At 43.0% G+C, this 14,623-nt stretch overlaps 2 protein-coding genes across 4 annotated transcripts; one reads left to right on the plus strand and one right to left on the minus strand.

Annotated features, from left to right (window-relative positions):
* Window positions 1–1,137: 1,137 nt before the first annotated feature.
* On the minus strand, window positions 1,138–8,841 carry arrdc3a (arrestin domain containing 3a). The gene is made up of 8 exons (XM_037099221.1): window positions 8,316–8,841; window positions 6,326–6,407; window positions 6,072–6,219; window positions 5,767–5,869; window positions 5,311–5,567; window positions 4,610–4,766; window positions 4,370–4,512; window positions 1,138–4,246 (listed from the first exon to the last, which is right to left on the minus strand). Exons 1-8 carry the CDS (start codon window positions 8,593–8,595, stop codon window positions 4,178–4,180), a joined length of 1,239 nt encoding a protein of 412 aa, XP_036955116.1. The 5' UTR covers window positions 8,596–8,841; the 3' UTR covers window positions 1,138–4,177.
* A 77-nt stretch (window positions 8,842–8,918) lies between these two features.
* On the plus strand, window positions 8,919–14,555 carry arsk (arylsulfatase family, member K). 3 transcript variants are annotated; one of them, XM_037099220.1, is made up of 10 exons: window positions 8,919–9,019; window positions 9,133–9,405; window positions 9,534–10,451; window positions 10,570–10,699; window positions 10,812–10,971; window positions 11,300–11,582; window positions 11,699–11,870; window positions 13,165–13,389; window positions 13,520–13,735; window positions 13,822–14,555. In XM_037099220.1, the coding sequence occupies exons 3-10, from the start codon at window positions 10,350–10,352 to the stop codon at window positions 14,094–14,096; spliced, it is 1,563 nt and encodes a 520-aa protein (XP_036955115.1). In that variant the 5' UTR covers window positions 8,919–9,019; window positions 9,133–9,405; window positions 9,534–10,349; the 3' UTR covers window positions 14,097–14,555. The 3 variants fall into 3 exon arrangements, with proteins under 3 accessions (XP_036955115.1, XP_036955113.1, XP_036955114.1); XM_037099218.1 differs by having other exon boundaries at window positions 9,133–10,451; XM_037099219.1 differs by having other exon boundaries at window positions 8,956–9,034; window positions 9,133–10,451.
* Window positions 14,556–14,623: the final 68 nt, after the last annotated feature.

Consider the following 14,623-nt stretch of genomic DNA (forward strand, 5'->3'; position numbering starts at 1 on the left):
TCACTGAGACTTTCCTGGAGAGAGGTGCTGAGACTGATCACCATGAGGTCAACAGCTAACCCCCGCCATCGTCTGTGTGTTTGGTTTAATTACTGTTTCCTGTTTTATTCTGCAAGGTTCATCCTCATGTGTCACCTGTCCCTGATCACCTGTGTTAACGCCTGTCTCTCCCCTCTCCCTCGCTCAGTTTGTCTGTTTTGTTCCCTGAGTTTGTTCCTTGTGTTTCATCTGAGTTCCCATGGTTTATTCGGTTTGTACTAGTTCTTGAAGGCTTTTATTTCCTTTTATTTTCCTTCTGTCTGTTTTTTTCCCCCACCATTAGTCTGAATAACCTTAACAGACCCGGCCTGGTCAGCATTAAAAGATCTGCTCTGCAAATTCAAAACCATCCGATTTCAGGGACATAAACTTCAATAAAAGAAAATGAGCCTGTAATATAAGTTAAGGAGTCTCTGAGTAAATGACTTGGCACTCTGAATCACTCAGACCTGAAGCAGTCCCATAATTCACATAAGTGGCACTTAAGCAGAGGGAGAGAAAAAAAGAAGTGCTGCTTTTTTCTCTCTTCTGAGGAATCCCGATTTAACCTCTGGAAACTCTGGTCACTCGAGACCAGCATGGACATGTACGAGCCGACTGAAAAGACAAGTAAACCCTGAGGTGTAGAGGCCATGATCGTTTCATTTTGGGGATAATGATTTCAGTTGACTCTGTGGCAAATGAAAATTTTAATAAAATTGTAATTGATTGTATTATTATTCTTAGGATTAAAGAACACCTTATTCCACGAAAGTCTTTGGGTTGTATTATCATGTAACTTTCTGCAAACAAGAGGAGGTGCAGTACATGAAGCCACCTCCAGGGGCAGTGTTGCACTAGTTATAAGAGGATAATCTGCGTCCAGCACAGTGGCACCCTGCATGCTTCTAATCTGAAGCTGTCCTGACCCAAATAAAACAGTTTTCTGCCAGTGTAAAGCTGCTGGTAATGATTAATCATCCGCAGCTTCATTCGAACTCTGTTTGCCGCTTTGCCAAAGTGATGTTTTGTCGCGATTCTGTCAGAAAATCAGTTGTAACAGTACTGTTGTTGTGGTGTGATTGTGCTCAGCATAAAAATTCAAATCACAGTCCATTGTCATTTAGAACAAAACGTTTATTCAAATCAAAAGGAAGAACTAGACAAAAGGTTAAATCATTCAGAAAGTAGTATATTCATAGAATATCTATACATCGTCATGATAAACAGACAAAACAAACAAACAAAAAAGATAGTAACATACAAATGGAGAATGAAGAAAAATTCAGTGAGTGATATTGCACTTTGTTTCTAAAATGTTTCAGATCCCGTCTCCCAGGTTCTTTACCTCTGAACATTTCAGTTCCTGCCTTTTATCGGGGCAGGAGTTTAGCTTAGTTTTGACACTGGACTTCTCTGAGGCCCAAGCAAAATGGACTATGGAATTGACCAACCTGAAACAAATATGTAAGCTTATTCATAACCGCGTAGCTTGATTCAGTTTCCCTAGGATAAAATCCGAACAAACCGCAAATGAATAGAACAGGAAAGAAGGTGAGTTGAACTGTGGAAGAAGCAGTTTGTCTGCTGTTATCTAAATGTTTCTCAGGGGTGGGGGGAAGGGTGCTGATCAACAGCTGCCACCCCCAGGCCTGAGGGGGATCAGGGTGGTCAGGGAGACTAACTCAGAAGAGTTGCTTTAAAAACAACAAACAAACTAGGAAGCAAACTAAACCAATGCCCAGAAATACATGAAAAATAAAATAAAATCAGTCAACCGTCATCAGCTTCAGAAAAATAACACAGTCGAGAGACCTGTCCAGGATGTCTTTTTTTCCTCTTTTTCTTTAAAACACTTTTTTTTTTCCTTTCTCTTCCCTTTTTGTCCTTTTTGAATAAACACGGAAAAGGTCTACAACACACAGATGTGTACGAACGTAACAAAAAGGGTTGGACATAGACGCCGAAAGATGAAGAATCATGATCAGGTCTTTTCTGTGTCAAGGCCACTAAGATAAGATCACTTTAATAATCTGCACTTTGTCGATTACTGTCAGAAGCCGTAGATTTAGTTCAGTCGCAGCTGGATCTCGGTAAGAGCGTGCACACACACACACACACACACACACACACACACACGACCAACACATACAAACTGGTGTCAGCTACGTTTAAAATGTAAACTTAGAAAAAAAGTCACTAATCCTAAAAAAAAAAAAGAAGTTAAATAATGCATTAATGTCCTACACAACACTGCTTTACTGAAAAATCCTCGTTAACGTGGTTAGTACCAGATGGTTTTTCTCCAGACCTTCACCATTGAATGCTTTTTTTCTTATTTTCTTATCAAAAAAAGTGCTGCTTTTTTTCTCTTGACTATGACAAACCTCTGTTGCAGCTGGTCTTTTGTGTTGAATGAGTTAGAAAACCAATGTATTACTCACGTCAACCTATTACTACTTGTTCTGACCAGTCTCAACAGAAGTTTAGCAACGTCCCCAGCTTCTTGGTTTGTGCTGGGTTTGCTCCTTTAACACAGAAGCAGTGGGATTCCTCTTTTTCTTTCTATTTTCTTCTTTTTTTTATAGCTAGCATTCTGGCTTCACTGGTCTGGTAAAATCAAACTGCTTGTTTGATGATCTGGGCAAGTGCAGCAGGACAAAAAGGGAATGTGATTAATCTCAGAAAGCTGCCTCGCTGCAGGTCTATTCTGTCGTTTTGGTAGTTAAAAAAAAAACAAAACTCATCAATTCCAACAGTGCGATTTAAAACAAAAACCTAAAACATTTTTTTTTCTCTTTTTTCCCAACCGTTTGGCAAGTGAGAAGACCACCTGAGACAGTGCTTTTTTTGGGCAGTTATGCAAGCCTGGCTTGCCCTGAGATTAGGAGTAGAGGGGCTGCAGGCAAACAGGGTGAGGCGAGTCCCTCCACATTGTACCACCCCGTTTCACACAAACACACACCGTTCACACACACACACACACACACACACACACGGACTCACACGATTCTCTTCAGCTACAGTTTGAGTGGCAAATGCAGGTCTGCAACCCTCCTAGTCCAAATCCAGAGCAACCTCAACACAAAAAAAGGCTAAAAAGCTATATTCTATGATTGGAGCTAAATACAAAAACAGAATAACAGAGCTTAACTAAAAGAGGAGGGAAGCCACACTTGGATCCAAGCTGAGGAGGCAACATCATAAAGAGCTTCCAGATGGAGATAGTGTGCTGCAGTTGTAGTAAAAGTCCAGTCTAGTTGTTGTAAGTCACTGAGGAAATGTCATAAAGGAGAAAAAAGAAAGTTCTTAAACAGCTTAAACAAATTCAGTGCATTGTTTTCGTCCTTTTCAGTCTTTTTTTGTTTTCCAAAAAACAAATCCTGCTCTCAGCGCTGCTCAAAGTTACGCAGATGAAAGTCTTTAAGTTAAGCCTGCAGTCTCATATTCTTAGTCTGGTGCATTACAAGGCTGAAACCAAACTATTAGTGATTTTTTTTTTTCAATTCTCGTTAAAACGGAGCCACACAACTCAAGTAAAGAATAAAATGTGCAAAACAAAATTCCAAATGAGGCAGGAGGACCTAGTCTTTGCTCTATAGTTGACCGCTGCCGCTGAACGCTTTCATTCATACAGACTATGGTGGTTAGAACGTTGTTGTCGTTGTTGTTATTTTTCTCTCTTCATCCCGTTTATCTTTAGGTGATTCTACTGAAGTCTGGACATGATTAGTCCTGCCCTTTGTGTGAGGAGCCATGTCCTTATGTGCCATGAGTACAGAAGAATCAGGGGTTAAAGAGGAGCTTGGCAGACTGAGCCCTGCTGATTCCTCCTCATCACTGTCAGTCACTATCAGCAGGGCTCTCGCTACCAGTGGGGCTTTTCATACAGACTGAATATGTGTTCATCTGTACATATCCAACCCCACACTAGTGACTCCTGTTTCTCTCGCTGAGGGAAGGCAGGAACAGATTTGTCCAACCCAACTGGGTATTTGTCCAAGTCTTTGTCTGTTAGTTGGTGGGTTGGATACTTTCCTCTTGATGTCAGCAGCGTTGGGTGGACGCTGTTGTTGGAGAAAAATAAAGGAAGCTGAGCCTTTCAGGCAGGTTTTCTTTGAGCTCCCCGAGTCGCTCAGGGGAATTTCAGGAGCACCTTTCAGCGTGATGGACAGGCGTCGAGCCGGCGCTCCTCTGTACGGCTGGCGTGATCTGGGTTAGGATCGATCTGGAGCAGAGAGGAGAACGGAAAAAGAGGGTTCATTCAATGAAACGCAGAGCTAATTTAATTCAGTCTGTAACAGCGAAATAAATGGACAAATGTTTTGCCCCGTTTCATTGAGGTGCTCACCTCAGAGTACAGAGGAGGAGGCTGGAAGCGGAACTCGTGGATGTAGGCGAAGAGAGGTCCGTCCAGCTCCTCGCGGGCCGCTGGAACATCCAGACTGCTCTGCCTCTGCTCCTCTGTTACAATTTCTGCATAGCTTGGAGGAGCTGCAGAAGAAGAGCAAGCCACATGTTAGCATTCAAGGGAATCATTCTCAAGACCACATTAACAAAACTGAATCGTGACCTTGAGGTCCAAACCTACCTTCAGGCCTCTCAGGCAGACCCATGCCCAGCCAGCTCATGCTGCACTGGCTGCTGACGCTGGAGGTACGGGAGCCGAAGGGGTGGAGAGGGATGGTTCCGATGACCAGGGGCAGGTTCAAGGACAGGTTTATTGCCCCAGGGATGTCAACGTACACCTGAGCACAGACATGAGGAAGAGGTTATGATATGCAAGTCATTCTGACAGTGTAGTAAATGTGCTGCCCTGTAGTAAATAACTACGAGGCTCTGGAGCTGAAATGAAACAGCTTTTTCAAAGAATGCTAGTCCGGGCTAAATGGGTTGCCAATCATTCAGCGATATGTGGGTCGATGTCTTGAGATTGGGTGCTTATGCAAGGTAGAGCCCTCGACTGGTGGCTGTCTGTTCGCAAGGTAAAGAGGTCATAACACCCTCTAGGCAGGTGTTACTAAAGATATTCTGGGCTAATGCTCTTAGCAGCATGTTGAGCGAACACCTGGTGCGATCTAAGGCCAAGATTTGGCAGTGTGAGCTGAGTCAGCCAGGTCTTTACCTGGAGAGTCTCTAGCTTACTAGGAAATATTGATTCAGTACGGATAATAGCGCCGAGTTATGATGATAATAAGTACAAGAGGGAAGAACTGCTTATGTGTTAGTGCAGGTGATAGCTATACTGGGGTCATATGTAAAACACAGTTAAGGAAAAGTAACTGTACTCACCATGAGGGAGTACTCCACTCTGATGATGCTGCAGTCCAGGATGGAGGGGGACACAGGTGGGATCTTCAGCATCTTGCCACTCCAGGTCTCAGTTTTGCCCGAGGACAGAGACTCTCCCCGCAGGTTGGCCACCAGCTGCTTGACCTCCTTCGTCTTCCCTTTGGCATAGAAGGTCTGGGTCTGGTAGATGGCCGCCTTTGGCACCACCATGCGGGACGAGCAGTTCTCGATCTCTGCAAAGATCTGGATTGACTCTCCTGCAGGGTTCAAGAGGGTAGAGGACAGGTGCATTAGAGTTCAGCTGCGTCTCAGTCAACTGTAATCATCTGTTTAATTCAGGCTTTAATGACGTGATGAGCAGTGATCTGCGGAGTGTGATGCTTTCATGAAGGTATCTGGTTAATGGATGACTAATAAGATTATCAAATGCATTATTAATCATAAACGTATTCTCACCTGGGGTGTATCCCTTCCTTTCAATTTTGGCACTTAGGGAAATAGGACCTGAGGTGCAGAACCAACAGCAAAGCGTCTTGTCTTTCGTGCCGGCCTGTGGTGACTGAAGAAAAAGAAAAGCAGATGCTTTAGCAAATTATCTTCATATTCCGCATCACAACCAATGACAAAAGGGGTCAATAATGATGTCTATGCCACTCTGTTCCCTGCCATCCGTGTGGCTATCGGTCAAAACTAGACTACATTTTCACTTTGACGCTCGACCAATGGTGGAAGTCTCCCAGGGCTGCCTCAAGAAGACTCACCAGCAATAATGGAGTGTTGATGTCAATGTGCTCAAAGACTGTAAATTCCTTCTTGGTCTTCATGGGCAGGAGCCATGGCCTGTGGAGTTCTGCCTTTACCCAATAGCGCACACTGCCGTGCTTCCCTTCAAAGGAGGTAGCCAGAGGTCTATGGGAAACAAGAAGTGAGGGGAAAAGAGAAACAGGTTATTTCAACTGTCACAAGCTAATCGCTGCTATTACTGAATAATGAGGGTAATGATGTTTCATCTTACGTCTGTGGAAGCTCGAGGCTGAATGCATACTCATGTCTTCCTGAATGGATAGTGGTGAGTCCTTCCTCCGAGTTGTCATCGTCTGAAAAACAAGGAGGACAAGATTCCAAACACATGTATACCATACCTGGGTAAAATGCTCTACGAAGGCATCTGAAAGTCATACCAAAAACAAAAAAAACACAGGGTGGGGGAGACAAAAGAGAATAAAAGGGATTTTACTGTCATATCTGTCTGTGATAAATTAATGTATTGAGAAAGTAAAAGAAGAGCAGCAGCACCTAGTAAGTAAGTTGATTGAGGTGGTAGAAACTGAGCGTGAAAGTCTGCTCTGTGGACAAAGAGCTGCCATTAGTGATGGCAACACATAAGCTATGATGGGGAAAAACCCCGGGTTATATGGGGAAACAATGAAGCCTGTTCAGTGGGTAAATCGGTCTCACTAAAAGGGGCTAATTTGTTGCGATCTCTGATGATGATGATGATTTTTTTTCCTTTTTAATCCACTTCTTTATCAGAGGGAGGAGGGGCACTTTCGAATCGTCGAACTGCCCGTAAAATGTTTTTAGAAATTAAAAAAAAATTATATATATATATATTTTTTGTTTCATTCAAAACATCATCAGTGCGTTTTCTTTGAAGAGCTGTACGGACAGGCCGGGTGTGCTTCTGCCAGCTCAGCACTCCCTCCCCCTCGCAGCAGCAGCAGCAGCCGTGTGGTAAACAAGTGCGGAGCTGTCAGTCAAACGGCAGACTCCAGCAGGAGGAGACCGGCCGAAACCGGTGCGAGCAGCTTCCCACAGCCGCTCTGCTCTCATTACGCATTCACTGTGCGACATCCGCAGCGGGCGCTACTACCGCCAGCCTGCCTGCCTGCTACCCGCACACACACACACGCAAGCGCACTACCGCAGCTCAGTCACTGGATCTGTTTTAATAAAAGAGCTCGTAATGGAAATGTCGCTTAAGTAGGGATTGCGGCGCATGTTTGCAAACGTCTCAGCTCCGCATTTAAAACGTTTTTCGCCGCAGTTTGCTGAGCAAGTCTGCCTTCATGACAGCTAGAGTCACACACGCCCACCAGAAACTACGAGAGGTGTTGCAGACGCACGAAAAGCTCCGAAACGCCACCAAAACGCCGACCAGTCTGCGGATAAATCGGCACCGTTTGAGTTTTGACGTGTCTCGAGCACAAAATAGCTGACCATTAAACCAACATTGACGTTTTATATTACAGCAGACTCGTGCAAAATATGTGTTCAATGAAAATAAGTCAGCAGCTCCAGAAACATTAGAAGAATGAACCTACAGGTGCTTTGCCGACTCTTTTCTACATTGCAGGTGTCTTAATTAAAAAGTTGCAGAATCCTCTGTCAGTCTCTGCATGACGATGATGTCATTGGCCACACATGAGCACCTCAGCCAATGACGCGCGGCCGAGGGAGGGGCCATGCGCATCGCCCCGCCCCCCCCAGGTCCAGTTTTCTGAACAGGATTGAACCGCTTTGAACAATGGGTGGAAACTTAAGAGAAGCTACAAAGAAACAGCCATTATGTTGCTTTTCTCGAGTGAAAATTTGCGTCAAAGACGCGGACACATCACCGCAAGGTATTCATCTATCGTCCCATGTCTCAAAAACGGAGAATAATTATCGTTTTCCACTTCAAATATCTTGAAAAACACTTGCCCGAGCTGCTGTCATTCATTCTGTCACTTTGACACAAGCGACCGAAGATGGAGCTGAATACAGCCAATGTCACAGAAAACATTTGTACCGACACCACCTCAAAAAGAGGCCACACAATTAAAGTGATCAGTTTCAATTGTGTGTTTTTTAAAAAATTTTTTATCCACCATTATCTCTGTTCCTGATATCAAGACAACAGCATCCTCCACTGAGCCTCATCCCCAACCAGCACAAAGCGCATCTCACAGTCAGTTTCTCTAAAACTTCTGCTAAAAAAAAATGTTAAATAAGAACTCTCTTACCTCTCTCGTGTCCAATCAAAATATCTTTGTGATTTAGATATTCCACTTCTTCTGTGTAGTTTTGCGTGTAGGCAGTGTTGGATCCAGCATTTCTCGATTCAGTCCAACGAACTTTTGCAAATCCCTTCGCGTGGATTTTGAGAGATTTCACGCGGATTTCTCCCGTGACTTCGATGACCACCCTCCCTGAGACGCAGTCCCCGCTGGAGAAAACGGGAACGTTGCTGTCATTGAGACAGTCGTAGCTTACTGTGAAGCTCTTTACCTTTCCTAGCACCATGGTGGAAAGAGACAGGCTACAGAGACCTTGAAATACAAAAAGAGTTTGTGAAAAAATAATCTCATATGAAAAAGAGATTGCAGTTGTAGACACTGATCAGTATCTCTGCCCTGCACGCAGCAGGAGGCACGATCAGTGGCTTCTTTGCGAGCAGTTCATTGAGATGTGTGATGGCTGAATAACAGCAAAGGATGCTGTTATCATCCGCCTCTCTGCGAGTTGGTCTCCAGTCAAAGACAAGGAAACCCCCGTAGCTCAGCTCACTTTAAGCGACGGGCTGTGTGAAAAACAACCTTGGGCGCATGCGCATGGCTCCACTGCCCCCTCCTTCCGCCTTCTGGAACAAGGCAGAGAGAAGTGTGGCAGGGAGCCAGATGACAAGTTTGGCCAAACAGCTGAAAGACTGCACAAAGAAACGCTCACGGTAGTTTTATAACAGGTTGTTGTTATGACATCGTTATATGTTTCGCATGTATTCAAAATACACGATTGCGTCTATCAGAAAAGTCTCACTACAATTTGTTTCCTGGCTTTCAGATAAGGAGACATCTGTGATGATGGGACAATGAAAAAAAAAACACATCCACTCTTCATAGTCTAACAGTCCTCTTATGCAGCCTCCAGCCTCATGTGCAGGAGTATGGCTCAAGTGTCTGCCCATTCAGCTCTGATATAATCGATACAGAGGCTCACTTGAATCTCCACATCCATGTGCAATCAGCAGAAAACAAGCTGGATGTTGCATGGTGCCTGCAGCACAAGGATTGCTGTGTCCTATATGGGTCTTACGATTCAAAGCGGGGAGGGAGGGTGAGCAAGCTCCTCAGAAACGCTTCCCTTACGTTCAGTCTCCCACATAGGTTGTTTTTGTACAATATCCATGCATGTATATGATGGGGGGGGTGGGATCTCTCATTGTGCTGAACTCACGTTCACAGAAAAACAACTCTGATGTCTGAAACGCCACCTGGTGGGCCTCTACACCGAGCTGCACTGTCACCTGTTGAGCGCTTTCAACAAACTGTTCATAACTGCAAAGCATCCAGTTTCATTCTAATGCTCCGTGATCATTAACGAGGTGCCACACCCCTTCAGTAACGTGGCGATACAACATCTACACCATCGGATGGTATCTGACTAAAATTGGGTGTCTGATTAAAATACATTATTTAAACCAAATAATAAGGAATCGTATTTCGTGCTACCTCATGTAGTTTGAAAATGAATCAGTTACAGTCGCATGATTTAATGTTTGATTTCACAAGTTATCACTCCAACTACATATTTCGTTTCCCGTACACAAAGTACAGCTGTGATCGTGACAGTGTCAGCGCAACCTAACTGCATTATTGATGTTTTGATAAAAGATGAATGCTGCCCTCTAGAGGTCCCTTTTTGTAATCACATGTATATATATGAAAAACAACTAGTTATCCTCATGTTTAGATCATTTTTCGGAGTAATTTTTGTAATGATTGGTGGCACTTGTGATGAGAATATACAACACTTGCTATGTTAATAACTTAATTGTCATTTTGGCTTCACATCAATTAGCACAGCTCGACTGCTCTATACGATGAACTCTTATTTTGAAAGCGTAACCGGGAAGTGCATGTAAAGTTCCTCAAACGAGAGAATAAGTATCGCTCGCAGTCACAGAGGAACACTGTTTAATGTCTCTCTGTCCGGACAAATCTCTACTTTTGAAGACAGCAGCTCGCCCAACCTGAAGGCGGTGCTACGCCGTCATCAATATGAAGGCCTTGGCTTTGATTCTCCTGTTTCAGATTTATTATCAGTGCTTGTGCCAAAATGCAACCAGACCCAACATTGTGATGGTGATGAGTGATGCATTTGTAAGTATGAATTAACGTTGCCTTTAAAGCACAAGATGACAAGAGATGCTTATTTTTGTCATATTTTATCTGCTTGACTGACTTTGAATCTGAAAGGTCGGTTTTCCTCTTCCTGCAGGATGGGCGGTTGACCTTCGACCCTGGCAGCAGAGTTGTGCAGCTCCCATATGTAAACTACCTCAGGGAGCTTGGTACAGCATTCCTCAACGCTTACACCAACTCACCCATCTGCTGCCCCTCAAGAGCAGGTAACCCACTAAAAGACCCTTTCTACACCAACTGTAAAGACACTGTGGTGTGTAAATTGGTAATAATGGTGTTATAATAAATGTAATACAGCTGCCTAATCTTTGTTCTCAGCGATGTGGAGCGGTCTGTTCGTTCACCACACTCAGTCATGGAACAACTATAAGTGCCTCGATGCTAATGCGACAACATGGATGGATTTGCTGGAGGCCAATGGCTATCTTACCAAGATGATGGGCAAGCTGGACTACACCTCAGGGAGTCACTCTGTCAGGTAGGCCGACACTGTCAGCACTATGGATAGGAGTGGCTGTAATGTTGTGCCTGTATCTCGGACAAGAGACCTACATTATTAAAAAGGGTGTTTCAGATAAAACACCTTCACTGATCTCTTCTTAATCCTATTCACCAAACTAAGATCAATAGAATGCATGTACACAGCATGAAGAACATAACGTACTGTGTGTGTGCGGGCAGCAATTTTTCCAGATCTACATGAATCATCTTTCTTTTATGCTTGTCCTCACTTGTTTCGTTCCACTTCCCATTTTCTGTGTCTCTGCCTGCATCTTGTAAATCGTTTGCGTGTGTCACTCCCGCAGTAATCGAGTTGAGGCCTGGACACGGGATGTTCAGTTCCTCCTGCGCCAGGAGCCCAGGCCCGTTGTGCAACTTGTGGGGAACATGTCAACAACGAGGATCATGAGAAAAGACTGGGAAAACATAGACAAGGCTACAAAGTGGATCCACCAGAGAGCCGCACACTCACACCAGCCCTTCGCTCTGTATGTTGGCCTCAACCTACCTCACCCATATAGAACTGAATCCATGGGGCCCACAGCAGGAGGATCCACCTTCCGTACCTCACCATTCTGGCTGGGAAAGGCATGCTCTTACCTTGTGCATTTTTTAAAATGTTTTTGTCCCATTATTGCTGCATTGCATTGCATGCTTTTATATGAATCACTCTAAAATTTTAAGCACTTATTTTACAAACACAGGTGTCTTCCGAGCTCATCACTGTTCCTAAATGGCTGCCTCTGGACTCCATGCACCCTGTTGATTACTACTCCACCTTCACCAAAAACTGCAGCAGCGCTTTCACTGAGGAGGAAGTCAGAGGCATACGGGCCTTCTATTATGCCATGTGTGCCGAAGCCGATGCCATGCTGGGTGAGCCGACAGCAGTAATTCACTGAGGGGCAATTCTCAACGAGCGGGAGGTGCTGGGTCTGACAGCTGTCTCTGAGCGTAACCCTGGTCTTCCAGAGACACAAAGATGGCTCACATTCAAACAAAACTCTGCTGCCAAGATAATGAAGCAGACCAAACCTGCAAGTAGCAGTTTCTTTGTTCAGGCTCACAGGTCCAAACGCGCACTGTAGGAAAGCAAAACAGCATCAACACAAAATTCAAAATGCTGACGTAAAGTAGTCTTAGAGAGAGACATTTTGTGACAGCCAGTGTACCACTCTATAAGACAAGGCGAAGCATTACAGTGATGGATTTGAAACACTGAGTTTCTTCAGCAGCACTGCTGTTGATTTACTGCTGTTTGTTAGAACATTTCGCTGCCTTCACTTAAATTACTTTTAGTAAAAAGGCTCTCAAGAAATTCGGGCTGAAACCAAAAAAGTAAATGCACTGATCTGAGTGTCATATAAGTAAGAACTTTCCTCTGCCCCCTAATGACGATGATTAGCCTCTTGTTTAAGTAAGCAAGCAAATTCAAACACTCAGTTCTTTTCATCGACAAGAGAAACAGTACCAGTAAAAGCTCTGTTTTGCCAATACTGATTCTAATATATTTTTTTCTTCATTCGCTTTTCCACTTGATATATTAGAAATCAAAATCATATAATTTATCAAAAGCTTAGTTAACAATTGTGTGTGCTCAATAAAGGATTTATTAACCTTAGTAATTAATTTACACCTGGTAGCTGCTAAAAGCATAGGTTACTGTTGATAAGTGTATAATTAACTACTAATCAACGCATTATAAAGTAACTTAATAAAGCGACCAAATAGGTTTATCAATGACATGAAAGGGAAGTTAATTAATTCAATAAATGTGTTTGTAATGCTGTTATAAACAAATATAGGACACTAGGAAAGCTTATATTAATGTTGAGAATTGTTAATAAGTTCCGTATTACTGCCTTTAAAGGTTTTATAATTGAACAATAAATGTTTTCATGAAGCTGACATTAAAGATTATATACTTAACAATACTCTTTAATATGCTGACAGGCGTTTGATATATTAATGTCTAGTAAGAGGTGTTAGTTAGTAGTTAATAATAAGGGCAGCATTACCCATTAACTAATGCCTATCACAAGGATGTTAATATGAAGTATTACCCAACTTCATCTTTTCACTGCTGTTTGAATAATGTCTTTGACTGAGCTAAGAAAAAACCCAGAGGAAGCTCAGTGGTTACTCAGTGTCTCCAACACTTTCTCAACAGGCCGGGTGATTTCAGCTCTGAGAGAGACTGGCCTGCTTAACAACACCGTTGTGATCTTTACGGCTGACCACGGAGAGCTGGCCATGGAGCACCGGCAGTTCTACAAGATGTCAATGTTCGAAGGCAGTTCCCATGTTCCCCTGCTGGTCATGGGACCTGGGCTGAGGTCTGGCCTGCAGGTCAAGCAGCTTGTGTCTTTGGTTGATCTCTATCCCACTGTGCTGGGTAAGGAAGAAGACAGAAAACATAGGGGCAAAATGTCTGTTATAGATTCTGAATCATTCAAAGAATATAAGCAATGGTAGATTTTGATTTGACATTTTTAATGTTGATGTTACACACTTATATTTTGCAGAGGTCGCTGGTATTTCACCGGTGGGTGCTCTCAGTGGCCACTCGCTTTTTCCTTGGCTATCCAAGGCCAGCACTTTTTCCAAAAAGGAACATCCAAACTGGGTTCTTAGTGAATATCATGGTTGCAATGCCAATGCCTCTACATACATGCTCAGAAGTGGCCGGTGGAAATATATTGCCTATGCAGATGGCCTGACTGTCCCCCCACAGCTTTTTGGTGAGTCCTCGTGTGCTTTCAAGAAGATACAAACAGTCATAAAACTGTGGCTCTTTTTGATTTTTTATACTCTTTCTGTTTTGCAGACTTAACACTGGACAAGGAAGAACTTCATAATGTAGCTCCCAAATTCCAAGATGTGCGGGCGCATCTGGACAAGCTTTTGCGCAGCATTGTAGACTATCCAAAGGTCTCTACAGCAGTCCACCTCTACAATAAAAAAGCTTTTATAGCGTGGCGGAATGGTGTGGGGAGAAACTACAGCCAAATCATCGCTAACCTCAGGTGGCATGTGGATTGGCAAAAAAATCCATTAGCCAACGAGAAAGCTATTGACAAGTGGCTCAATGGCTCTTTTTGATATTTTTTATGGTTGTAATGATGGCAAACTTTAAGGTGTGTATCCTTTAATGAGCTGGACTCAAATTCAAGCTTGGACTGTTACGCATTAATAATACAAGAACCATTGATGGGTGGCTCTGCAGCTCTTAATGATATTTAAACTGTAACAGCCATAGAGATGGATAAACTCAGAATCGTTTTTTAAACTCACACTCTGAGATCATCAGTGAAAGATTCTTCATTTACCTTCATACATGACAAAAAAAAAGCAGCAAGGTTTTGTAATTTTTACATTTTTGCTGAAAAATGACTGTAAAGATTAATCAATCATTTACATTGTTGAGAAATAATTTTTTGATTGACTTTATTCCACAGAGACTTTGAGCAAGAATTGTAACTTGACCATGATGTATATTCGGTTATACATCTCTTCATTCATTTTTTTCAATTAAATAAATATATATTTTGCTACATTCTGTATTGATGTTTTTTTTGTTTGTTTGTTTTTTGTTTGTTTGCGTTTCTGCAAATGATTTTATTTTGAAA

The sequence above is a fragment of the Acanthopagrus latus genome, chromosome 5, assembly GCF_904848185.1.
Source record: "Acanthopagrus latus isolate v.2019 chromosome 5, fAcaLat1.1, whole genome shotgun sequence".
Lineage (NCBI taxonomy): Eukaryota > Metazoa > Chordata > Actinopteri > Spariformes > Sparidae > Acanthopagrus > Acanthopagrus latus.

Coding starts and splice junctions, on each gene's coding strand:
- arsk (XM_037099218.1), top strand. CDS start 10,350: ATGAAGGCCTTGGCTTTGATTCTCCTGTTTCAGATTTATTATCAGTGC. Junction 11,583..11,698: donor CACCATTCTGGCTGGGAAAG/GCATGCTCTTAC, acceptor TTACAAACACAG/GTGTCTTCCGAGCTCATCAC. Junction 13,736..13,821: donor TGTCCCCCCACAGCTTTTTG/GTGAGTCCTCGT, acceptor TCTGTTTTGCAG/ACTTAACACTGGACAAGGAA.
- arrdc3a (XM_037099221.1), bottom strand. CDS start 8,595: ATGGTGCTAGGAAAGGTAAAGAGCTTCACAGTAAGCTACGACTGTCTC. Junction 6,408..8,315: donor TTTGATTGGACACGAGAGAG/GTAAGAGAGTTC, acceptor CTTGTTTTTCAG/ACGATGACAACTCGGAGGAA. Junction 5,568..5,766: donor AAGGAAGGGATACACCCCAG/GTGAGAATACGT, acceptor TGAACCCTGCAG/GAGAGTCAATCCAGATCTTT.